The following is a 24055-nucleotide window of genomic DNA, read 5'->3' as shown; positions in this document are numbered from 1 at the left end:
TAATTACAATATAATAGGATACATGCTTTGACAGGGCAAGGGGAATAACTGGGGGAATGACGGGAGGATTCCCAGGAATACTGACATCTGAGGTGAGTCTTAAAGGACGTGCACCGGTTTCCAGGTGGGAGGGAAAGACAAGAAGGTGAAAAAGAAGACTGGGAAGGTAATACCCGCCTTGAGAAAGGCGTGCAGCAACCATACTGCTCACACAGCCCCTCCTGCAAGCCCATTATCTTTCCTTAAGTGAGTCCCCGAGCCAGGAGGGTGACCAGCGAGGCGGCTCCCTCCCAGCGGAGAAGAGCTGCCCGCGGCAGGGGCTGCAGAAGATGCCACGCGGCCCTGGTCTGCAGGCGCCTGGCGTATCCCTACGCTCAGGTTTCCCGCGAGCGAAATAAGTCCCGGGGCTCGCTCAGCCTCGCCTCCCAGACCTTCCGGTGGCGCCAAAAAAAGACCCCGAGTGTCGACACAGTGCGCAGGCGCAGAGGGCCACTGGCCCCGCGGTGTGAGGGTTCACGCCCTGGCGGAGGGTGTGGAAGGCCGGCCCGGCTGGCTGAAAGGAGGTAGAGGCCGGTCGGGTCCGGCGGGGAGTCCACCCAGCACAGGGGGCCTGGGGAGCCGGAGCGCTCCCTGCCGAGCTCGTTGCCCTGGTTCTCCTGGGCCACATCCTCGCAGGCTCTCCCCATCTCCGGGTCTCACTCCCTGTCCCCTTGCTGGTCGCTGGCCGGGCCGTACAGCTACCCCGGCCCTACAGCTGCCCCCTTTCACTCCCGCTTCAGCCTCGGTTTGTGTCGCTGCCCCGTCTCCGAGGGGCAGGGGTGGGGGAGGTGAGAGGGGAGGCCAGGGAGGAATACAGCCTCTGGCCTGGCTGTGAGCGCTGCCCTGGGCCGGGCTGGGTGTCCAGGGTGTGATCCGCAGTGTCTCCCGCAGACACTGTGCTGTGCAGACTCCTGACCCGTCTGCGCGGGGCTGAGGCTGCCCGGGTCTCTCACACCAGCCAGGAGTGTGGGCACGACCAGGGCTGTTTACTTAAGGCCCCGGGAGCTCTGGGCGGAACCAGTCTCCTCCTCCGTGTTGAGACCGCCTCTTGGGTACCGCTGTCTAGGATGTGGGGCGGCTGGAGGTCTGCATCGTGTGATGTGAGGACACCGGGTGACGTGAGAGGTTTCCTCTCTAAAGTTTGAATCTGGCCCTGGGCGGGCAGCTCAGTCGGTTAGACCATCCTCCAGATACCCCAAGGATGCGGGTTCAGCCCCCAGTGAGGACACAGGCAAGAAGTAACCAGTGAATGCGTAAAGAAGTGGAGCAGCACATCTCAAGCTGTCTCCCTCCCTCTAGCTCTCAAATTAATATATTTTTTAAAAAATTTAAATGGAATTTGAATGTCTTCTCTGGGAACCGGCACTCTCCTGCGAGTCACAGCTCCCACTCACCGTTGTCTTATGCGTGTCCCTTTGTAGCCCTTTGCCCCTGAAGGCAATGCGTTTCCTGCCACTGGGAGTTCACGTCTCTGCAGCCTGGCCTGTGGCCGTCCTCACTTGACTAGATCATGACTCACGTCGACGAAGCAGCCCGCCGGCTGTCCAAGACCGGGACGAGCCTCTACGCAGTGCTGGAGCTCAAGAAGGGCGCCTCACCTGATGAAATCAAAAAGGCCTACAGGTTCAGACCTCAGCCTCTTATGAAGCCCTTTCACGCCCTTAGACCCATGTCTTTCTACTTTGCTCTCTGGCCCATTTAAAAAAAACACACACACAAAACACTTTGGGGCTGGGTGGGGCCACCATCCTCTTCAGTGTGGCGTGGGAAGGAATTTAGACTTGGCCTGCTTGCCTCCATTCTTTGTACCACGTCTAATATTGGACAACTGAGGTGTTCCTTCGTCACTATCTAGAAACCTATCCCTGTCTTTCATCCTACCCCTCCTCCCCAGCTACTCCCTATTCTCTCCCCACCCCCCTTTTGGATATTGCCTTGGTAGGAGACTGGCCTTGAAGTATCACCCAGACAAAAATCCAGGGGATGCTCAAGCAGCAGAAATATTCAAAGAGATCAACGCTGCTCACTCTGTACTGAGTGATGAAAAGAAGCGGAAAATCTACGACCGGCATGGCTCGTTGGGATTGTATTTATACGATCACTTTGGTGAAGACGGCGTCAGATACTATTTTATGATGAACAGTTGTTGGTTCAAGGTACACAAGTCTTCCTGGTCCAGTGATGGCGAACCTATGACACGCGGGTCAGAGGTGACACACGAACTCATTTTTCTGGTTGATTTTTCTTTGTTAAATGGCATTTAAATATATAAAATAAATATCAAAAATATAAGTCTTTGTTTTTCTATGGTTTCAAATATCAAAAAATTTCTATATGTGACACGGCACCAGAGTTAAGTTAGGGTTTTTCAAAATGCTGACACGCCGAGCTCAAAAGGTTCGCCATCTCTGGCCTAGTCCCTTAAAAATAAGGACGAAAGGGTGACCCCCTCACCAAGGGCACTGCCCCTCCTCTCCGAGGACAAATGGTTTTTGTCTCATTTTCTGGGTGCTCGGAGGATGTGGGAGGGGAGCTGGAATGGCCCTGTAGACTGAGGCCATCCTTTCCCACCTTTTAGACACTTGTCTTCCTGTGTGTTCTACTCACCTGTTGCTGCTGCTGCTGTTGCTGCTGCTTTTGTTGTGGGACACTAAAGCCGCCCCCCGAGGACATAGCGAGGAGAAAATATGAGCAGAACGTCCAGACCCAGCCCGGGCGAGCGGGTGAGGACCCGACAGGGACAAGGTCAGAGCTGGTTAGGACCGGGAAGAGTGGTTTAGGATGAAACTGTGAACCATGAATAGGCGAGTCTCAAGTCGGTATTGGGGCAACGTGGAGAGAGGGGAGGGGAGACACTTGTTTTCTGAAGGGCTTATGCTACAAGCTGATAGTTTGGATGTAACGCTGGCCTCTGGGCAGGTAAGCTAAGGAATGGTGGGAGTTAAGTTAAGAAATGGGTGGCAGGGTGTGCCTAGAAAAGGTAGTAGTTGAAGACAAGTTAGAGGATGTCGTCTATTCAAAAGGAAGATGAAGTGTCTGAGATTTTCCCCACTCCAACTAGTTAAACTTCCAAGTGTGAGTCGAATGGAATCCACACCAGTGCCACCTAATGGTGCTCATGTGTAACTGCAAGGCAACAGTTTTCTCACCAGTAGGCTGAAAAAATTGTTCCTGTTTACATATGTGTTTTTCAAATTCCACCCCAGGAAACAAAGCGACTTTTAGAAGATCGGAAGAAAATGATAGTGAAGATAATTAAAAGATGAAGAAGAGTGGGGTATGAAAACTGAAATGCAGCGATAACTAAAGGATAAGGAAAGAATACCGGCTGGTGTGGCTCAGTGGTTGAGCGTCAGCCTATGAACAGGAGGTCACGGTTCGATTCCTGGTCAAGGCACATGCCTGGGTTGCGGGCTCGATTCCCAGTGGGGGTATGGGGGGTGTAGGAGGCAGCCGATCAATGATTCTCTCTCATCATTGATGTTTCTATCTCTATCTCTCCCTCTCCCTCTCCCTCTCAGAAATCAATAAAAATAAATTTTTAAAAAAGAAAAGAATATACACTAATTTTAGATGTGTCTTTAATGGAAAGTTTATAGCCCTAAAGTATGAACTATAAGTGTTTATAGCTTGACCTATAGGGGGCTTGCTTTACAATCTGGGTGCTCATTCCTTCTAGTTAATAAGACGTCAACTTCTCTCCTTAGGTGCTGACCCAATGAAGGTGACGTCCACTGCCCAGTCCACTGGACACATCGAAGAGAGGAGCAAGTAGCCCTGTCCTGACATTGACCCTGAATTGCCCCTCTTCTTGCAAGAATCCCAACTCGAGAAGCACTGATGGCGTCCATCCCAGTGAGGATGCGGTCTCTGCCCCTGACGGCGTCACTCACCCTGGCCACACAGGGTCGCCCAGCGACTCTTCTTTTTTAGCTCCGGTCCCAGTTTTAATGTTAGAGAGCAGACACACACACCCCAGCCCTGCCCTTGAGAGATCTCAGGCGGTGGTGATAGACTTCCCAGCATCCTTTTCCCCGCGCCTCCTTTGGGATTTGAGCCCATGTCAGCTGGGTAGGGTCCCTGAGTCACTTGTGATGTCTCCACCCAATCCAGAAAGCTGAGCAGAGTGGATCCAGTCCCAGAGCTGCGGTACCATTAATCCTCCTTCGTTGCAACTCTGCACCAAGGACTCTTAGCATCAGGTTCATTCCTAAGACAGTACTCCTTTCCGGGTGGGACCAGCTGCACCTTCTTCTGGTGCCCATACCCTTAGCATCACCAACCTCATTCCATGCCACCACGCGTCAGCCGGGGACAGGACAAATGCGTTTGAGGCTCAGGGGTAGTTCTCCCGCTTGTGAGTTGTCCCTGGGCGGCAGCTGCCAGCTTCACCCCATCAGCATGGGCCCTGTGGTTGCCTGACGTTCTCAATCGGTGCCTGTTTGCCTCCGTTCTTTCACCACCTCTGATGCAGGCTGTTTTCAAAACAGAGGCATGAAACCCACGATAGGGAAATGATTGTACGTTTACAGACCCTTTTCCCACTCGGGCCTCTTCACACAACCTGTTTGGTATCCTCTCCCCAGCATTTATTTCCCATCCACGAGGGTCAGAGTTTTGTACGTCCTCATACTTGTCTGTCCTGACTGGGAGAAGGGCTGAAGAATGTCAGTAAATAAAAGAGCTTTTGTCCAATTCCAGTGCCTATGTGGGGCCCAAAAGACCAGCTGTGCCTAGGGTGGAGAGAGAGGCCTGTGAGGGCCGGTGCTCACGGCTGAGAGCAGTTGCCCTGGAGAGGGGCGCCCAGGACTCTGGAGCTGGGGCTGAGGCCTCCCGGGGCCGTGTGACCATGACTTTGTCAGCTCTAAAGTTTCCCTGGAGGCCGGTTCCCCTGGTGCTCAAAATAGGTCCCTGGCATTCAGGTCCTTTCTGCCCAGCTCAGCTTCTCTCAATTTCCCAACAAATATCAAGTCCTTGGAGTAGCTCCAGTGATGTGTTCGTGGGTCAGAACGCCATCCTTTCTCGGGGGCAAGATCATGAGGTCGTTCTAGGCCCTGGCATCACTGCCAGCTCTAGCCTCTAGAGCTTCTTTTCCTAGGGCGATGTAAGAAAGTTTGGGGCAAGAACAAAAGTGGACCAGCCCCGGCCGACTTGCTCAGTGGTTAGCGCCTCGGCCCATGGTCTGAAGGATCCCGGGTCTGATTCCGGTCGGTCGGGCGCACGAACCTCAGTTGCAGGCTCCATCCCTGGCCCCGGTCAGGGCGTGTGCGCGAGGCAACCAGTCGATGGGTCTCCCTCACATCAATGTTTCTCTCTGTCTCTCCCCTTCCCTTCCACTCTCTCTAAAAATCAATGGAGGGAAAATATCCTCGGGCAAGGATTAGAAAACAACTACAGCGTGGACCAGAAGTGTTGGACCAGAGCCTGTCTGGTCTCAGGTGCTGCTGTTGTGAGTCGTGGGGCTCAGAGGAAGCAGGCCGGGGTTGCTGGCTAAGCTGGGGAGACACATTCTCACTGGCTGTAGTCGGTCTACCAAGATCAGCCCGCCCTCCCTCCCTGAGCCATGGGTGGTCCCTCTCCAGCAGGCCCACTTACGCTGTCATGCCCGGCACTGCCCGGCACTGCCCGGAAGCAGGGCCCAAGCCGGAGCTGAGCGGGGCCCAGGGGCTCGCGGGGGCTTCTGAGTGAGAGCAAGTGCGCGCTCGGTACCTTTGCCGGCCCACCTTTCCCCAGAAGCGGTGCCGCTCACCCCTGCTCTTGCCCAAGAGTCACCCATTCCTGAGTGAGTCAGGGTCACTCGTTCGTTCGGTGACAGCTGTGGCTCGCCTTACAGGAGCTAAATTGGGAGCTGGAATGTCACACAGAGGCCCCTTGCTCCCCACCCCCACCTTAACGTTAATCTGCTCTCTGGGGAGTGAGGGACAAACAGTGCTGCCTGTAGAGCGAACAGGAGTCGTTTGGGGAAGAAAAGGAGAAATTTCCAGGGGCAATTGCTCGGGGAGTAAGTGAGGGCGAGAGAAAGCTGCCTGCGCGTGGCTGCGGCACAGGGCAAAGAGGAGAGAGGAGACGTGTCTGAAACAGCTAAGGACGCAGCATATCGTCAGAGGAAGGGACGGGAGAGAGCAGAGCTAGTTCCAGAGTGAGCCTCAGAGGCAGCAGAAGAATCCGCAGACTGAGGGAGGGAGGAGGGGTCCAAGGCAGCGAGGCAAGGCCAGGTCCGGGCCAAGGCCGAGGTGGGCACCATCACTGAGGGGATGAACTTCGCAGTGGGTTTCAAGCCGCTGCTAGGGGATGCACACAGCATGGACAACCTGGAGAAGCAGCTCATCTGCCCCATCTGCCTGGAGATGTTCTCCAAGCCGGTGGTGATCCTGCCCTGCCAGCACAACCTGTGCCGCAAGTGCGCCAACGACGTCTTCCAGGTGGGCCCGGGGGGGAGGGGCCAGGTGAAGGCGGACTAGTGGGAGACTTCTCATCAGAGCTGAGCCCCCCGCCCCCACTTCCCCCTACTCCCCCCGCAGGTGATGGGCAGAGTTCTCAATGGGACCGGAAAGGTGGGGCTGTCCTGGCTGAAGGGAAGAAGAGCCGGGGTTCTAGGAGACCCCAGAGTAAGCATGAGTCAGCAGCTGCTCTGCAGGCTGCGAGGTCGGCCTGTGCTTGGACAGCAGCTGGGACGGTGGTATCTACAGAGGAAAGAAGACCCCGTAGGAAGTAGGAGGGAGGTGGTCCTGCCCCAGGCTGCGTGAGTCTGTACTGGACTCTGCATTCCAGTTTGGAGTTTCAGATTTCGAGAACATTATGGACAACCTGGAGAAAACAGCATTGAGATCATGAAATATTACAAAATAAACCCCGTGAGAAAGGCCATGATGACAGGGAAACTACCGCAGAGATCAGTGCATCCATGTGTGGGAGGCAGAATTAGACAGTGGGGGGGTCTGGGAATTCTCCCCACTTGATAGAGTCAGGCCTGGGCCCCACTCCTGACTAGTCATCAAGGAGCCTGCTGGTCACAAAGGATTGAGGTGCCTTAGAGAGAAGGCGGAGAACAAATTTTACTTCCCAGAAATGCAACCAGTTTGGGTTTATGTGTGGTCACGGGGCAAAGCAGACCTAATCAGATCCACAGATATCGTTTTAGCTGCCGGTTCAAAAAGAAGAGCAGCATATACCAGGATGGTTTATAAATGGGCTTTCTTTCTTGCCCTGTGTCACTGGTATAGGTTCGGTCATCCACAAAATGGGGCAAAGTTCAGGAAGAGTGAGGGGAAGGGGACACACACACACACACACACACACACACACCCCTCTTGCTAATGAAGTGAAAACTCTGAATAGACAGAGCTGGCCTGCTTAGTATGCATGGCAGTGACAAGGGACCTCATGAACACACATTCTTCATCGGTACCAGAAATTATGAGGAAGTGTGTTGAACAGTGATTTTGAACTTAACCAAGAAAATGCTTCCCTTTTAAGCTCTTCAGGGCAGCATGTTTGGAGGGGAAGTAACGGGCTCCCTAAGCCAGGCCGTCCTCAGCTGGGGCCTGGGACCCACCCTTTGTCGGTTGTCTGCCATCTTCACTGATGCCCAGCCCCATAGCCTTTCCTGCCATCTTCCCATCGAGCCCCATGCCCATCTCCTATTCCTCTATGAGGCTATTGGCTCCAGAGGATCTCAGAGCCAGTGATGTTCCCTCTCGGGGGGCCTAGACTGACGGTTAGGCCTCCCTACCCCGGGCGCCAAGTCACATACGAGAGGCTCTACCTTGCCCACCTAGGTCTTTCCCTTGGTCTGGGGAAGTCTCTGAACATCCTTCAGATTGAGATGTCTAGGACAGAATGCCCAGAAGATTTTGCCTTCCCTTCTCATGAATTTAGAAGGAAACATCCTTTCATGAGAGCCTGAAATATGGGGAAGCAACTGGGAGTTTGGAAAGTGAAGCGAATGTTGTCTATAAAAAGTGGTACGACTATTAAAGCGATGCGCGTAGTATCCTCAGGCAGAGGGACGCAGGCACAGGAGGCCAGGAGATGTTTGCATGGCTCCCTGTTCAAGGCAGGCCTCTGCATCCGGGCTTACCTGCTTTGATTCCTTGAAGCTCTGGAGTACTGGCCTGGGCCCCGAGACTCCTGGGGATGCTTTGGGCCCAACCCGGTGCAGGGTACTTGGGGGATGATGTGGTGCTTAGGGCTTCGGGTGGTTCTGTGGATCTTTTCAAGTGCAGAGCCGCCTGGGCCTCCAGGCAGAGGAGACTGAGCAGCTTGTTTCTCGCTGCTTTATTTGGGCCGGCCTGGTGGGAGGCTGACCCAGTTCTTCGGCTGCACTTATGCATGTTCTTCTCAGTAGATCTCCCTCTGAAAGATGAGCATATTTAGTTTCTTCACACATTGCCTCCACATTTTGACAACTCTAGGCATAATCAGATTGTCTGTTTTCTAAGTATAGGGACAAGAATAGGACTTCTGATTTCTCTAGCTTCAAGCCACTTAGGAAAAATACCCTTAGAACATTGCCTAGAAAGTTAATAGAACTTATAAAAATAATACAAGTATATTATATTACACACACACACACACACACTCACACATTTTTTAAACAGTATGGAAGTTTACATCATGAAAAGTGAATCTCCACCTTAGTGGTCCCTACTCCAGATGGAGGTAGCCATTACCAGAGTTCTTGATGGTCTTCCAGAAAATTTCCATGGATAGGCACAAGTGTGTGTGTGTGTGTGTCTATATATATAAAAGCCTAATATGCTAAGTGTCCGACCAAGCTGTTGACCAACTGGTCGCTACGATGTTCACTGACCACCAGGGGGCAGATGCTCCAACCAGTAGGTTAGCTTGCTGCTGGGGTCCAGCTGATTGGAATTGGGCAAGGCAGGGCCAGACACACCCTGGAGCCCTCCCACAGAGCGCTCCCATGGTCCCTCCCCAGCCACCAGCCCCAATCAGCCCCAATTGGAACTGGGCGAGATAGCCCTGATCAGCACCAATCACCGGCCAGGCGGAGGGACCCCACCAGTGCACGAATTTTGTGCACTGGGCCTCTAGTATACATATATTTAAACTAGACTCATTGTCTTACACCTGCCTTTGTGCACTTTTTCTGGCAGTTGTTCCATATCCACACATTCAGATTCATGTTTTCCTTTTCCCCCCTCCTTTTCTTTCTTTCTTTCTTTCTTTTTTTTTTTTTTTTTTTTTTTTTTTTTTCAGAGAGGAAGGGAGAGGGATAGAGAGTTAGAAACATCGATGAGACAGAAACATCGACCAGCTGCCTCCTGCACACTCCCCACTGGGGATGTGCCCGCAACCAAGGTACATGCCCTTGACCGGAATCGAACCTGGGACCCTTCAGTCTGCAGGCCGACACTCTATCCACTGAGCCAAACCGGTTAGGGCTCCCCCTCCTTTTCAAATGGCTGTATGATGTTCCATTATTATGACTGGACCACAGTCTACAAGGTGTCCTCAAAAATGTATATTCAGCCCTGGCAGGTTTGGCTCAGTGAATAGAGCATCAGCCTGTGGACTGAAGAGTCCAAGGTTTGATTCTGGTCAGGGGCACATGCCCGGGTTGCGAGCTCAATCCCCAGTACGGGGCATGCAGTAGTTAGCCAATAAATGATTCCTTCTCATCATTGATGTTTCTATCTCTCCCTTTCTCTCTGAAATCAATAAAAAAAATATATGTATAATGTATATTCACTTAACAGTTGATAGCTCAATTGATGCTTCTAATGAAAGAAGCATCAGATTTAACCCATTGAAATTAATAATTATTCAAAGTGTATATACATTTTTGGGGACACCCTGTATTTAATCAGTCCTCTAAAACGTTTAGATGGTGTTCAGTGTTTTGCTGTTCTAAAAACTGCTGTGATGGACAACAAACAGGAATTTTAGAGAATTGTGATTTTCTAACAGCAGGTAAAACTAAAGCCAGGAAAAAATATTTGAAAAGTTAAAAGTTTCATTGAAAATGTGCGATAGTATTGAGGGTCTGGGAGGAAATCACCCATAATCCTACCTCCCCAACACCATTATTTTCATGTTTGCATATTACTGTCAAGCTCTTGACCCATATTTTTACATAGTTTCATCATGGTTTAACTCGTTTTCATTAGAGCTGTAATATCTCTCTCTCTCTCAGTTTAAACATCATAAAACACCAAAACACCCTATCAGCCCCCTTTGATTTCTCCCTTCCTCTCTCCCCACCCTGTACCCACTCAGCTACCCAGCATTTTGACTAGAAGAAAGCTGTCGGTGTGGGCGTTTGACACAAACATCTTCCCCTGCGTTTCTGATTGTAAAGTCGGTTCGCTCCTGAACTAGTTTAAAACCAGCCTTCCGTTTATTTTTATTCCTGCCCCCTCTTCGCTGTGGGCACTTGTTTATGAGCTGCAACCTGTTGTAACTGAACAGACAGCCAGAAGGCCTTGTGAGAAGATGGTTCAAGAACAGCTTTTCTGGAGGACGGCCATCTAGGGAGAGATGTACCGCGATGGGAATAGCAAGACAGGAGCCTCCTTCTCTCATACAGGGCGGTCAGGGAGAGAGATGACCTCCGTGTTTTGTCACTCCTCCCCGAATGCCAGTTCTTTATGGGTTAATTGTTAAGACCTGTTGTTCTCAGGCACAGGCCTGCAGTGAAACCCTACACAGCCAGCCTCCTCGACCACTTCCACCTGCTCCTGAGGGCTCCAGCCCAGCCCTGGGCCCCTCTCCGCTGGGAGAAATCGTTTTGTTGACATTTTGTGAGTTGCACTGACCTTGAAGCAGGGTTAAAGATCTTACTGCCTTTAGAGAAGAAAGTTGATTTAGGGAAACAAAAACCTAGACTGGAAGGTAGCGTAGCATTCCTGGGATCTCCTCAAACCAGTTCCTTAACTTGCCCTGTGAGGTACACCTGGCTCTTTCACCCCTTCAAGCCTCTGACGCACGCACATGAAAGAGATGAAAAGGATGATTAAACTGATCCTTAACATCCTTGTAAGTCTAACAATTGGATTTTCCAAGTTCAAGAATTATGATGGGTTTCATTTTGAAGACCTTCCCCTTCCATTGCTAGTGTCTTACCTTGAGGCCCTCCTCTGCCTGCCCCTCTTCCGTTCAGCCAGCCTCCCTTCGCAGAACCCGGCGCTGGGCTCTTTGCTGGGCTCCGTCAGGCAGAGCCAGCCCTGCACTCCGATCCCTCTCCCACCCACAACTTGGCGTTTGTCAGCACCTGCGTTCTCCTCAGGCTCTTCGGCTTGTCTCCAAATGCCTGGTTTCTCCCGCGTGCTCCAGGGCGGACTCAGAGGACCAGCCTGGCCCACTATTAGTCACCGGGGGCGAATGGCTCCAACACCTCCAACGTGCCCCCCTCCCCACCTCGCGTGGTGGGCCAGTATCCCAAATCAGCATCACTCTGAGTAGCTGGAAGGAAGGAGAACATTCTGACATAAGTATAGACTTGCTAGAGTAACTGCATTCACAAAGCATCTTTCTAGAATGGTGGTTCTCAACCTTCTGGCCCTTTAAATACAGTTCCTCATGTTGTGACCCAACCATAAAATTATTTTCGTTGCTGCTTCATCACTGTCATGTTGCTGCTGTTATGAATCATCATGTAAATATCTGATCTGCAGGATGGTCTCAGGCGACCCCTGGGAAAGGGTCGCTCGACCGCCAAAGGGGTCGCGACCCACAGGTTGAGAACTGCTGGCCTAGACGGAACATTTCTGTTTGATGCTGTGAAATGTTGCCAAGGAAATCGAAGGCACCGTAGAGTCTAAAAGAATGACAACTCACGGCGCGCATGCGACAGAGAAGCCTTGAATATCGCCTAGGACTACATTCCACTTATTTGTTTTATTCCATTCCATTCCATTTATTCACGGTGAAGGAAGAGCATTTATTTCATGCCCTGTGGTTCTGTGTGGTCATATATTGCTAAGGTCTAGAGCAGTGCTTTATAATCACATGCGTGATTCTGAGTTAGGTGGAATGGGTGTTATTGCCATTTTATGGGGAGAACACAGGAAATAGGTTACAGTCACAGAAACAAAGGGACAGCGTAGGGACATAAATCTGGGTGTTCTGCTTCCTGGAGAGATAGAATTTCCTTTATACATCACCTCATTGGCACTGAAATTTTCCTTTGGCGCTGGCTCTCTTGTTTACACTATCTTAGAATGTACGATGAAAGGAAAGAACAAAGACATTTATGTGTACAACAGAACCCATCAATTATTTCTTAATCTTGAAATAGAAACATAAACAGAAGCAAAAAGTCGGATTTTGCTAACTGGATATTAGCTGACAGCTCTTTAGCCCAATGTGAGACGACCAGCTATGGAAATCTATTACGGAGGTCGCCATGTAAACCTCACGGTACAAAATTCCTATTTGTGATGAGGCCATCCAGGGGCTTACTCTCAGGGCAGGAAGTAATCTCTTTCATTTTTTAAAAAATATATGCCATTTATTTCTTTACAGAGAGGAAGGGAGAGGGATAGAAAGTTAGAAACATCGAGGAGAGAGAAACATCGATCAGCTGCCTCCTGCACGCCCCCCACTGGGGATGTGCCCGCAACCCAGGTACATGCCCTTGACCGGAATGGAACCTGGGACCCCTCAGTCCACAGGCCGACGCTCTATCCACTGAGCCAAACCGGCCAGGACAGTAATCTCTTTTAGTACCAGGGACTCCTTGGTCAGTTTGTGAAGCCTAGAGATGCTTTTTTGTTGTTGTTGCTAATTTTTTTTGTTAGGGACCCTTTTTAAAGACAAGGTGTGTGTGGTTTTGAAAAAATAACAGCGTCTTTTAAATGCATAAAATATAATGCATATGATTAGAAAGAAAACCAACTGTTAGAACTCAGCATGCGTTCTCACACATTCTCAATGGGGGCGATGTTGCTCCAAGTGCCTCTGTGGTACTGAAATTTTTTTTATTGTGATTTTACTTTTAATTTTTTATTTATTTATTTATGCTTTCATAGAAGATCTCCCCCCCAGCTTTAGCAAGGTACAAATGGACAAAAAGTATATCTATTTAAGGTGTGCCCTGTGATAATTTGATATATGTATACATTGTGAAATGATTACCACAATCAAGCTAGTTAACCTACCCATCACCTCACATAGGTACGGTGTGTGTATGTGTGTGTGTGTGTGTGTGTGTGTGTGTGTTCTCAGCAAATGCCAAGTATACAATATAGTATTATTAACTGTAGTCACCATTCTGTACATCAGATCTCCAGAATGTATTCACCTTATAACTGAAATGATTACCTTTTGACCAACGTCTCCTCATTTCTCCACCCTCACCTCCTGGCAACCACCTTTCCACTCTTTGCTTCTATAAATTTTTGAGTTTTTCAGATTTGTGATATTAAAATGTAAAGGAGAGGAGTTAGTGACGGAGGGTGGGGGAGGGGGGAATTGTCTACAAAGGCTTCTGGAAGGGACAGTAATGAAAAAAAAAAAGCTTGAAAAACACTGGAATAAATACCAAAATAACTAGAACATGTTTTATAGGGGAATACGTGTGCTTTTTGATTAACACATTAAATAATGAGATCGAGCAGTGAGCCTAATAGCTACTTAGTTTGGAAGTAGTGATGAGCGTAAATTATTTTTGGAGACTTGATCAACACCTGTAATGTGATATGACAATACCCATGGTTTCTACTGCTAAAATACTACAACTGCTGGGGTTTGCCGCCTGCCTTCATAATTGAGGAAAGTGCCCAGGTTCTGCTAGAGGTCAGTGAATATAGATGCAATTTTATTTTTCCATCTGATTCGCTGACCACTTGAGTTCTAGCCATGGGTCTTTTGGGGGCCGTTGTCCCAGGTTAAGTACCTAAGCATCCAGGCTTGGAATGCCAGAACTGTCTGCGACTCCCTCCTCTCCCCACAGCCCACCCACACCCAAGGGATTGGCCCGTCCTACTGACTCCCCCCCCCCCCCCCAAGTCTTCCTTGATTGCTGCCACCCTCTCGGGGCAGGCAGGGACTCACACTGACTGTGGCCCTTGCTTCCCAGCCGAGCTGTGCTGTAGCCCCTCTCCCGTCCCTGTTTGTAACTAACCTCCTATAGGCTCTCTGGTCTCCTGAAACTCTTTCCTAACGACCATCTCCTGTTACCTGTCTACCCGGCCTTCAAATGGTGTCTTCTTAGACATCCCGCCCTGAACTAACAGTTCTTTACTAAGTTGCGTTTTCTCTTGTTGGTTCTTATGGCACTTTAGCGCCCCCTTTTCTCTCACATTAGCCCTGATCATTGCATTTTTAAAAAGTAAAGGGTTGTTCTTCTCCAAAACCTGAAGTGCTTGTACAAAATTTGGAAATTATAAAGTTAAAAATAAAATAAAAATTAAAGAAGGGCCCTGGCCAGTGTGTTCAGTGGTTAGAGCACCAAATGTACACGGAAAGGTCTCGGGTTTGATTCCTGGTCCAGGGCATGTACCTGGGTTGGGGTTGTGGGTTCCCTCCCCCCACACACACACACTCCACCCCCGTTCACACACACACACACCACCCACATCACACACACACACACACACACACCACCAGGGGACAAGTGGAAGGCAACCAATCGATGTGTCTCTCTCATATCGATGTTTCTCTCTGTCTCTCCCCCTCCCTCCCACTCTCTCTAAAAATCAATGGAAAAATATCCTCAGGTGAGGATTAAAAAAATAGAGGAATATTCACATTGTTCACAAACATCACCACTATCCATCTCCAGAACTTTTTCACTTCCCCAAACTGAGACTCTGTTCCCATTAAACAATCTCTCTCCGCCCCCCCCCAGCCGCTGGCAAGCGCCACTCTGCTGTTCATCTTTCCGCATCTGACTCTCCCAGGCCCTCACAGAAGGGGGATCATACAGTATTTGTCCTTTGGTGCCGGACGCTTCATCTAGCATAAAATGTCTTCCAGGCCGATCTGTATTGTACCATGTAGTCCTGATTACTCTGTCTCTGTTATTTTATACAATCTATGTGACTTGGATCAGTATCATAGATTCCAGTTCCTTCTGTGTCAAATGTGCATTTTGTTTCTACGTTGCTATATATTTTACTCGATTTATTTCCTAAATTCTGCCAGCTCACTGTTCTTCTCCGACTCCGATCACTTATATCTCTTCTTTAATCAAAGGGGCTGTTTTCTTTATTTCCTTCAAAATGTTATGTTGAAATTGTACTATTTCTTGGAGCAATTCTTCTTCCAAAGTGTATTCTTCGTCTGTCCTTTGCTCGTCATGCTTTCTTTTTCCTATTCTTTTTGCACTATCTTGGCTTGCATCTCCTGTTAGGTCCCTTCGGCTTATCACTCCTCTTTGAATAGGGGTAGTTTTATCTGATGCTGAAAGTGAATTCTATACTTAACCTTCCATTTGCCTTGGCTTTCTTCCACGGTTCTCTGAACGGTAAACCGGCTAGCTGGGGGTTATCATTGGTTTGCAATCGCTGCTGAGTCCTTGGCGTCTCTGGTGCATAGAGGGGCATAACTGGGATCAGTAGACAGTTGAGTGTCTCGATGCAGTTATGCTGCATCAGAACATTTTTCACACCGAACCTGATGAATTATTCTCCTTGGGGGCATGCGTAGATCCATGGAAGGAGGTCTCCCTGAGATCTGAGCTATTGCCTCTCCTTTTCACAGACAAGCAGGTCATTCTGGTTGCAAGCTGGGCCCTTACCATGTTCCACAGCACGGAGGTTTTGATCTGACGGGTCATCATTTGCTTATCTCTGCTCAGATAACTTCAGGCTGCAGCTGAATTTTAGGCTGTTGTTTCTGTCGTTGGCGAAAGGTTGGTGTTTGGCCTCCATGACCTTTACTAAAATCTGTTTTACCTGAAACTCATAGAGACCAATGTTGGAATTGAAAGTGTGGTGTATTGATGATTAGGATGGACTCTGGAGTCAGAGTGCCCTGAGTTCAAATATTGGCTCTGCCACCTATCAGCCGGTGGCCCTGTGCAATTTATTTAACTTGTCTGGGCTACAATTTCCCATCTTTAAAATGGGGCTAAGAGTGGAACATACTTCATAGGGTTGACATGAGGATTAAATGAGTTAATACAAATAAAAGGACTTAGAGCAAAGCCTGGCATAGAGGAAGTGTTCAATAGATGTTAGCCCCTACATTATAATCCTTGTGGTCTAAGCTAGGGGGTACATGTTCATCGCCACCATCTGTACAAGGAAGTCTTGAGGATTAAATTAAAAAATGTCTGGAAAGCCCACAGCACAGTGCTTGATACTTAGTCGACCCTCAAAACATGTGTTGAATGTTGAATAATGAGTACAGAGGAAGGGTACAGTGAGGGAGGGAGGTGGCGGAGAGAGGGTACCTATGAGTTTGCCTTTGCTCTGGGCCAACGCTTTAGGATATGACTTTTTTCTTTTTTTCTTTTTTTACCATCAGACATTTCCTAAACATCTTTATCGGCTCCCCACCAGCTAATCAAAGTGTTGACGTAAGAAACATTGAAATCTGTAGAGAATTTTTAAGAGTTTATTTGAGCCAAACTGATGACATATGCCAGGGAGCAAGATCTCAAATACTCCAGAGAATAACATTTTTGCAGCTTCATTTAAAATTAAGGAGGGAGCCCTAGCCGGTTTGGCTCAGTGGATAGAATGTCAAACTGCAGGCCGGAGGGTCCTGGGTTCAATTCCGATCGAGGGCACATGCCTGGGTTGCTGGGTCAGTCCCCAGTAGGGAGCATGCAGGAGGCAGCCCATCAATGATTCTCTCTCATCATTGATGTTTCTAGGTCTCTCTCCTCTCCCTTCCTCTCTGAAATCAATAAAAATGTATTTTAAAATAATAATAAAATTAAGGAAGGAACATATGGAAGATTACATGGAGGTGGAAAAGGCAAGGTAGGATTTGGATTACAGGATAGTTAAGATTATGAGTGTTCTCTCTCTCTCTCTCTCTCGCTCTCTCTCTCTCTCTCTCTCTCTCTCTCAGCTTGAAAGGTATGTTAACCTAGATGCACAAGAACAATGGACAGGGCTTGTTTAAGGCAAAGATAAGCCTTTTACTATAACAGTTATATGCCTGGGGCATGACTACCCCCCCATGACCTGCCCAGTTAGAAATTTATGATCAGGTCACCCTTGCCATCGAACCCCTTTTCATCCACAAAGTGAAGTAAGGTCCCTGCAGGAGCCTGCAGGCTTAGAGTCCTCCTTACTCACTTGGGCTCTAAATATTAAAACAAACAAAAGCCCAGCGATTTTAAACTTTAACCCACAACTAAACTAAACTAAACTAAACTAAACTAAACTAAACTAAACTAAACTAAACTAAACAATATTCATATAATCTAGTCACTGAGAAAGACAAACGCAGCCTTGGATAATCTCAAACTAATTTGTTCCAATTTTATGATCATTCGCTTCTTATAATGCTCAAGAAATCCCCCCAAAACGTGATCTTTGTAACATGCCAGTCACTCTCCCCAAGACAGGCTGCCCACGTGGCCACAGGGCCACATTTCCGACCTGGCCTACATCTCTTGCTACCAGAGGACTGACCCACCAGGACTCTGGACTTGGGTGCCCTCTAGGCGTCACAGGCGGCTGCTGCTCACGCCTACGGGACCTTAGGATTTGGAGAATCTGACAGAAGCCAATTGCAGGGAGTGCACCAAGTCACAGGCGACTAGTCTCTCTATTACCCTCTAGGCATGTGTGGTTTTCCAACTGATAGGATTAGATTCTGCTGTAACAGAAAACCCAAAATAACAATCATTTCAAGAAGGTAAAAATTAGTTTTTTCTCTCAAGTGAAGGTATGGGTAGGCAGTCCCGGACTGCCTCATCAGAGACACTCCTTTTGTCTTGGTGCTGTTCTCAACATGTGGCTACCTCGTAGCTCAAGACGCTGCTTCAACTTGAGCCATTCTACCTTCATTTCAATCAGAGGAAGGAGGAAGGGGGAATAGGGCATGCCTCTCCCATCAAAGATACGCTAACTCTTCACTTAACGTGGTGCATAGGTTCCGAAACTTTAAATGAAATAACAGGTACCGAAACCAATTTTATGATAGGCTTATGGATATGAACAAGAGTTAAGGCCCTGTGACATCTCATCAGTGTTACTCAAGGACCTGCATACTCCCTAGAAATGGCACAAAACACTTCTATCTACACCCCATTGGCCAGAACACAGTCTCTTGGCCACACCCAGCTGGAAGGGAGGCTTGGACACATGTCCTTTTTTAAAATTGATTTCAGAGAGGAAGGAAGAGGGAAAGATAAAAACACCAACGAAGAGAGAGAATTACTGATTGGCCGCCTGCTGCATGTTCCCTATTGGGGATTGAGCCACAACCCGGGCATGTGCCCTGATCAGGAACTGAACCGTGACCTCCTGGTTCCTAGGTCGATGCTCAGCCACTGAGCCACACCAGCTGGGCAGACATGTGTTCTTTATTCCGGGTGTCTTGCCAAAATCTCAGGGGCTCTGTTATTTAAGAAGAGGTGAATCTCGAGGTACAGCAAGCAGTCTCTACCAGGGTTTCATCTCTGCTGCTCTCTACAGATTGACTCTTTTCTTCTCTACAGACCAGCCTTCTCTGTTAATAGTTTCTGAGCCCTCACACTTTCTATTTCTACTTGCACAAGATTTTGGGTGGCCACAACGTCAACTCGCAGCCCAACACCACAGGTCTTTTCCGTTCCAAGGCCGCACATGGTCTAGCCACCTCAGGCTCTATGTCTCAATTCCAAGCACCTGGAGAGAAGGTTTGATTTGTCCAGCTTGGGTCAGGCCATCACCTCCTCAATTCTGAGCCAGTCGTCTGTGGCCTGGGGCATATTGTCCGAATGTACATAGTAGAACAGTGTCAAGGGCAGCAAAACAGCCCAGGACTCCTGGTTCCCAGTCCCTGGAGCGATTTCCCAGAATTCCCCAGCACTTGTCTCTGCTTGAACCCCTGCCCGGAGCTGCAGGACATCTCCCCCAGATGTGGCCCAGGAGAGCCCAGGCTGGAGCACATTGCCAGCATCACCTCAAGTCCATTTCCTGCCCGAGCCTCCCTGCCAAGGTCAATGTCACCTCACAACTCCAAGCCGGGCGCCTCTGGGGAGATCCCATTCTGACTAGGCCTTGGCCGAAGCCAGGCTCTGGATGCAGGGACACTCACCGAGGTGGGCTGGGTAATAAAATAAAGGTGGGAAACAACATCTGAATGGCCACCCACCCTGAGCTGCTCTCAGAGGAGGGCCCAGCCATAGAAAAGAGCTGATGCCATCCTCTCCAGCCCCCTACACCTTCCCCCTGCCTCCCAGTTCCCTCAGGCCTCATGGCGCCTGTCCTCTCACACTTCCTGCCTCCACAGGCCTCGAACCCTCTGTGGCAATCCCGGGGCTCCACCACCGTGTCTTCGGGAGGCCGTTTCCGCTGCCCATCTTGCAGGCATGAGGTTGTCCTGGACCGACATGGTGTCTACGGCCTGCAACGAAACCTGCTCGTGGAGAACATCATCGACATTTACAAGCAGGAGTCTTCCCGGTGAGCTGTCAGGGCCTCCTGTCTCTCTAGAGGGCAGGGCCTGGGGCACAGCCTGGGAACCCATTGGGGTTGAAGGGAGAGACACCAAATCGACCTGCCCCTTCAGTTTAGAGTTGAGAGGGGAGCAGAGAAGGGGAAGGACTTGTCCCAGGTCACTCCGCTGGGGTGGTCTCTGATTCCTGGTCACTGCTTCGCCTTCCCTCTCCACCTGGGAAGGGCTGGCAGTCCACTAGTGGATCCTTGCCAACCCTCCATTACTTCCTGCCCTGTGGGACCTCTCTGCCTTCTGGAATGGAGTCTATTCTTGGATCTAAGCCTCCTCTACCCCTTAGCATCTTCTGTTCCTCAGATGAAGAGCACAGCCACAGCCCAAGCTGCAGGGGCAGAAAAGGTGGTGATGGTTGGTAGAGACTGAAGGAAAGGTGTTCATGGGGCCTCACACGCTCAGTCCTCACCCGCCCCCCTCCCGGCCTGGCCCCTGACCCTCCTGCCACCCTGCCCACTGCCCCCAGGCCACTGCACTCCAAGGCTGAGCAGCACCTTATGTGTGAGGAGCACGAAGAGGAGAAGATCAATATCTACTGCCTGAGCTGTGAGGTGCCCACCTGCTCTCTCTGCAAGGTCTTTGGCGCGCACAAGGACTGTGAGGTGGCCCCACTGCCCACCATTTACAAACGCCAGAAGGTATCGAGCAGCAGGGGAGCAGGCATGCGGGGTGAGGGCATAATCCGGGCCTCTAACTCCAGCCTCTTACTCCAATTGGTTTTAAAGTCCCAGCTCTATGGATGGCCTTGGGTGCGTCACTTGACCTCTGGGGCACTCACTTTCCTCGCTTGTAAACTGGGGAGGAAAATGCCTACTTCTGAGAGTTATTTCTGGATAAAATAGGATAATGGATGTAAGCAGAGACTTCAGTATGGTGGACTAGATACTCCCAAGGCCCTCTCACCATCACACAACTAGGTTCCACATAAAATCCAATTTAATATTATATTGGTAGGCACATAGGAAGTAAAGGAAATCTCCAAGTGGGGGTTGGGGCAGGGCGGCGGGTGCGGGGGGGCGGGGGGGGGGCCGCGGAGGAAGGTGGAGTGAACTGAGAACAGAACTCTGAATGGTGAGCACAGAAAAGGCAGGATTTCCCAGAGGGCACATGCTGGCAGTATTACTGAGCTAGAAAGATGAGACTATGCCCCAAACACCTAGAAGATGGGGACCTGCAATGAAAACCCCCAAAGAACCCCAGGTTAAACTGGAATTCCAGGAATTGAAGTGGTCAGTTTCACCACCTGGCTTTGGCAAAAGCAAATACAAATTCTGTCTGGAGAAAAAAACCGAAAACTCAGTTTAAGCCCTTGGGCTTTCTTAGATTAAGAACAACAATGATTAGCTCACAATTGATACACAAAGAAATGTACTCCATTACTGACATCAGCAGAAGCAAACATTATAGACTTATACCTCCAAGAAATTCAGATATTGGAATTGTTAAAGACTAGAAAGGCACTGCATATAAAACGCTATAAAAAAGATGGGATTAAAAAACAAGCAATACCAAAAAACAAAACAAAACCCAAGCAATACTAGACTATCAAAAATGCAGACTTTACCAAGACCCAAATAGAGCTTTTAGAAATAAAAATACAATTGTTGAAATAAAACATTCAAAGGATGAATTAAATGAGAGATCTCTCTGAAGAGAGAATTTGTAAATAGGAAAAGTGGGCTGGGGGAAAAAGCATAGAATGCAACACAGGGAGATGAGAAGGTTGAGAGTAAGAAGGTCTAACACATATCTAATCAGAGTCACACAATGATAAAAAAAAAAAGAGAATGGAGAAGAAGCAATGTTATCCTAATAGACAATCACGAAGAATTTTTCAGAATCGATGGAAGGCATGAATCTACAGATAAAGCACCTAGCCCAGTGCCTGGCCCTTGGTGGGTATTTGGTGAATGTCTCACTTGGTGGTAGAGGACTTCCCCTCTCAACCTTCCAGAGTCCATCCGGTGTGCTTCCACACTTCTTGGGTGGTTCCACACCCTCTCGGTCTCTGGAATAGCTGCCCTGAAGGTGCCCTAATGGTGGGGTGAGGGGGCAGTTCTCTCCTAGGCAGCCCTGGCTACAGTGGGAGGGGTACAGTGCTAGACCAGGTCCTCCAGCCCTAAGTGCTGGCCTGTGTGTGTGGCAGAGTGAGCTCAGTGATGGCATCGCGATGCTGGTGGCGGGCAATGACCGTGTGCAAGCCGTGATCACACAGATGGAGGAGGTGTGCCAAACCATTGAGGTGAGCCTGGGTGGGAGGCAGGGAGACTTTCTGGGCTCCTGGAGGTGGATCACAAGTAATGGGATGAGCTTAGCCAGGCTACCAGATACGAATCTCAGCTCTGCCCCTCACTAGCTCTGTGACTTTGGTCCAGTTACTTAACTTCTCTGTGCTTTGGTTTTGTTTGTTTTTGACTACGTAAAATGGTAATAATGAGACTGTTATGGCGCCTACCTCATTGGATCTTTATGAGAACTACATGTGATAATTTAGTTCTAAATAAACAAGTAAAAACCAGGCCCAGAGACATAGACAGCCCGCATGAGACTAAAGTATTGTTACTGGCTGAGAGTAGATTTGAAAGTTCTCATCACATTAAAAGAAAGTGTAAGTATGCATGATGACAGATGTTAACTAGACACATTGTGGTGATCATTTCACCACATATACAAATATGGAATCGTTACATTATACACCTGAAACTTATAGGATACTATGTGTCAGTTGTATCTCTAAAAATATTGTGCTATTGTTTCTGAAAAGATCTGGGCATCCGCAGCCCGTGGCTGGCGTTCCCTCTGCCACTAATTTGGAGCGTAACTGACAAGTCACTCTTCTTTTGGGCTCCCTGAGCTTTGCACTAAGCGGGGAGCAGCGGGGCAGTAGCCAGGCGCTCTCCCCGCCATGAGAAGTCAGAGGTCACCACTCCCGTCTTTCAGGACAACAGCCGGAGGCAGAAGCAGCTGCTGAACCAGAGGTTCGAGACCCTGTGCGCGGTGCTGGAGGAGCGGAAGGGCGAGCTGCTGCAGGCGCTGGCCCGCGAGCAGGAGCAGAAGCTGCAGCGTGTCCGGGGCCTCATCCGCCAGTACGGGGACCACCTGGAGGCCTCCTCCAAGCTCGTGGAGTCCGCCATCCAGTCCATGGAGGAGCCACAGATGGCGCTCTACCTGCAGGTGGGCCCCGGCGTGGCTGACAGGCTGCGCAGTGGCTAGAGCGGGCGAGGGGGGTGGGGCACCCGAAGGCCCGGGTTCAAGGCCGATCTCTGGCCCCTACATGCCCCCGGCCTTGGGCCAGTCACCCCCTCTGAGAACGCTTTGTGCTTAGGAATGGGGATGTGTCCGCCCTGCCTGCAGACCCTTCGGGACTGCGGTGGGCATTCGAAGTGGGCCATGGCCAGCGGTTGGCCCGGGCTTACTCTCGCCCTCCTTCCTCCCTTACAGCAGGCCAAGGAGCTGATCAATAAGTGAGTAGGCGGGGCGGGAGGGAGCGAAGGGGCGTGGGGGCTTCGCTGCCGTGGGAAGGGGGCGGGCGGGGGGAGGGTGCTGAGCGCTGCGCGCCCCCGCTGCAGGGTCGGGGCCATGTCCAAGGTGGAGCTGGCGGGGCGGCCGGAGCCGGGCTATGAGAGCATGGAGCAGTTCTCCGTGAGCGTGGAGCACGTGGCCGACATGCTGAGGACCATCGACTTCCAGCCGGGTGAGGGCGAGGGGCGGGGAGGGGCCGGGCCGCGGGCGGGGTTGTCGCGACCCGGGGGTGGGGGTGGGGGGGAGCTGGGCGGCGGCCCGAGCCTCGGGGACACCGCCTCACGGTCTTCCTCCGGCCCAGGCGCGGCCGGGGAGGAAGAGGACGAGGAGGTGGCGCTGGACGGAGAAGAGGGCAGCGCAGGGCCCGAGGAGGAGCGGCCGGAAGGTGAGGGCGGCCGGCGGGGCCGCGGGCTGTCCCTTCCTCCCGCGGTCGCCCGCCCTGCGGGGCCGGGACCCGCCTGTAGCCTCCGCGCCTTTTCGGGGCCGCCGCGCCCCCGGCAGGAGGGAGCGCCCCTGGCGCCGGGCGGAGGGACACTTTCTATTCTTTTTCAATGAAATGTCATCTCCATCCCCATTGATCCCCCCCCCCCCCCGCCCTCTCCCACGTCCCCCCCGACACTTTCTTTCCCGCCGACCCTCCCTCTGCTGGGGGAGGGCAGAGGGCGGGGAAGTGAGACACCCCCGGGCTGGGAGAGGGGTGAGCCGGGGTCCGGTCGCCTTGTTCCTCGGAGCCCCCGCTCACCGCGCGTCCTTTCCCGGGGACAGGCCTGCACTGAGCCTCCCTGTGGGGACCCCGCGCTCCGGGTTCGAGGATCTGCGCAGAGACCACGCGCGCCCGCTGGCACCCGCCGCCGGGGAAGCTCAATAAAGGCTAACGCGGCCGATCCGCAGCTCCTTTCTCTGCCCATCA

The 24055-nt window shown here is 50.6% G+C and overlaps 2 protein-coding genes across 6 annotated transcripts; both read left to right on the top strand.

Moving 5' to 3' along the window:
* Nucleotides 1-486: 486 nt before the first annotated feature.
* Nucleotides 487-4725, top strand: DNAJC5G (DnaJ heat shock protein family (Hsp40) member C5 gamma). 4 transcript variants are annotated; one of them, XM_036335062.1, is made up of 6 exons: nucleotides 487-563; nucleotides 1461-1662; nucleotides 1982-2195; nucleotides 2618-2762; nucleotides 3246-3316; nucleotides 3747-4725. In XM_036335062.1, exons 2-5 carry the CDS (start codon nucleotides 1550-1552, stop codon nucleotides 3296-3298), a joined length of 525 nt encoding a protein of 174 aa, XP_036190955.1. In that variant the 5' UTR covers nucleotides 487-563; nucleotides 1461-1549; the 3' UTR covers nucleotides 3299-3316; nucleotides 3747-4725. The 4 variants fall into 4 exon arrangements, 3 of the variants coding, with proteins under 3 accessions (XP_036190955.1, XP_036190954.1, XP_036190957.1); XR_004971903.1 differs by having other exon boundaries at nucleotides 495-784; nucleotides 2618-2784; XM_036335061.1 differs by having other exon boundaries at nucleotides 495-784.
* Nucleotides 4726-5958: 1233 nt separating this feature from the next.
* Nucleotides 5959-24039, top strand: TRIM54 (tripartite motif containing 54). Of its 2 annotated transcripts, XM_036335057.1 has the most exons (9): nucleotides 5961-6461; nucleotides 19405-19577; nucleotides 20090-20261; nucleotides 21770-21865; nucleotides 22564-22797; nucleotides 23065-23087; nucleotides 23193-23317; nucleotides 23447-23530; nucleotides 23911-24039. In XM_036335057.1, the coding sequence occupies exons 1-9, from the start codon at nucleotides 6294-6296 to the stop codon at nucleotides 23919-23921; spliced, it is 1086 nt and encodes a 361-aa protein (XP_036190950.1). In that variant the 5' UTR covers nucleotides 5961-6293; the 3' UTR covers nucleotides 23922-24039. The 2 variants fall into 2 exon arrangements, with proteins under 2 accessions (XP_036190951.1, XP_036190950.1); XM_036335058.1 differs by lacking the exon at nucleotides 21770-21865 and having other exon boundaries at nucleotides 5959-6461.
* The last annotated feature ends 16 nt before the right edge of the window (nucleotides 24040-24055 follow it).

Source organism: Myotis myotis, unplaced genomic scaffold (assembly GCF_014108235.1).
Source record: "Myotis myotis isolate mMyoMyo1 unplaced genomic scaffold, mMyoMyo1.p scaffold_m19_p_14, whole genome shotgun sequence".
NCBI lineage: Eukaryota > Metazoa > Chordata > Mammalia > Chiroptera > Vespertilionidae > Myotis > Myotis myotis.
The sequence above is the reverse complement of the archived record's forward strand: the minus strand, read 5'-3'. Positions and strand labels throughout refer to the sequence as shown.

Coding starts and splice junctions, on each gene's coding strand:
- DNAJC5G (XM_036335062.1), top strand. CDS start 1,550: ATGACTCACGTCGACGAAGCAGCCCGCCGGCTGTCCAAGACCGGGACG. Junction 1,663..1,981: donor GAAATCAAAAAGGCCTACAG/GTTCAGACCTCA, acceptor TTGCCTTGGTAG/GAGACTGGCCTTGAAGTATC. Junction 2,763..3,245: donor GACCCAGCCCGGGCGAGCGG/GTGAGGACCCGA, acceptor ATTCCACCCCAG/GAAACAAAGCGACTTTTAGA.
- TRIM54 (XM_036335057.1), top strand. CDS start 6,294: ATGAACTTCGCAGTGGGTTTCAAGCCGCTGCTAGGGGATGCACACAGC. Junction 6,462..19,404: donor GCGCCAACGACGTCTTCCAG/GTGGGCCCGGGG, acceptor CTGCCTCCACAG/GCCTCGAACCCTCTGTGGCA. Junction 20,262..21,769: donor CCATTTACAAACGCCAGAAG/GTATCGAGCAGC, acceptor TGTGTGTGGCAG/AGTGAGCTCAGTGATGGCAT.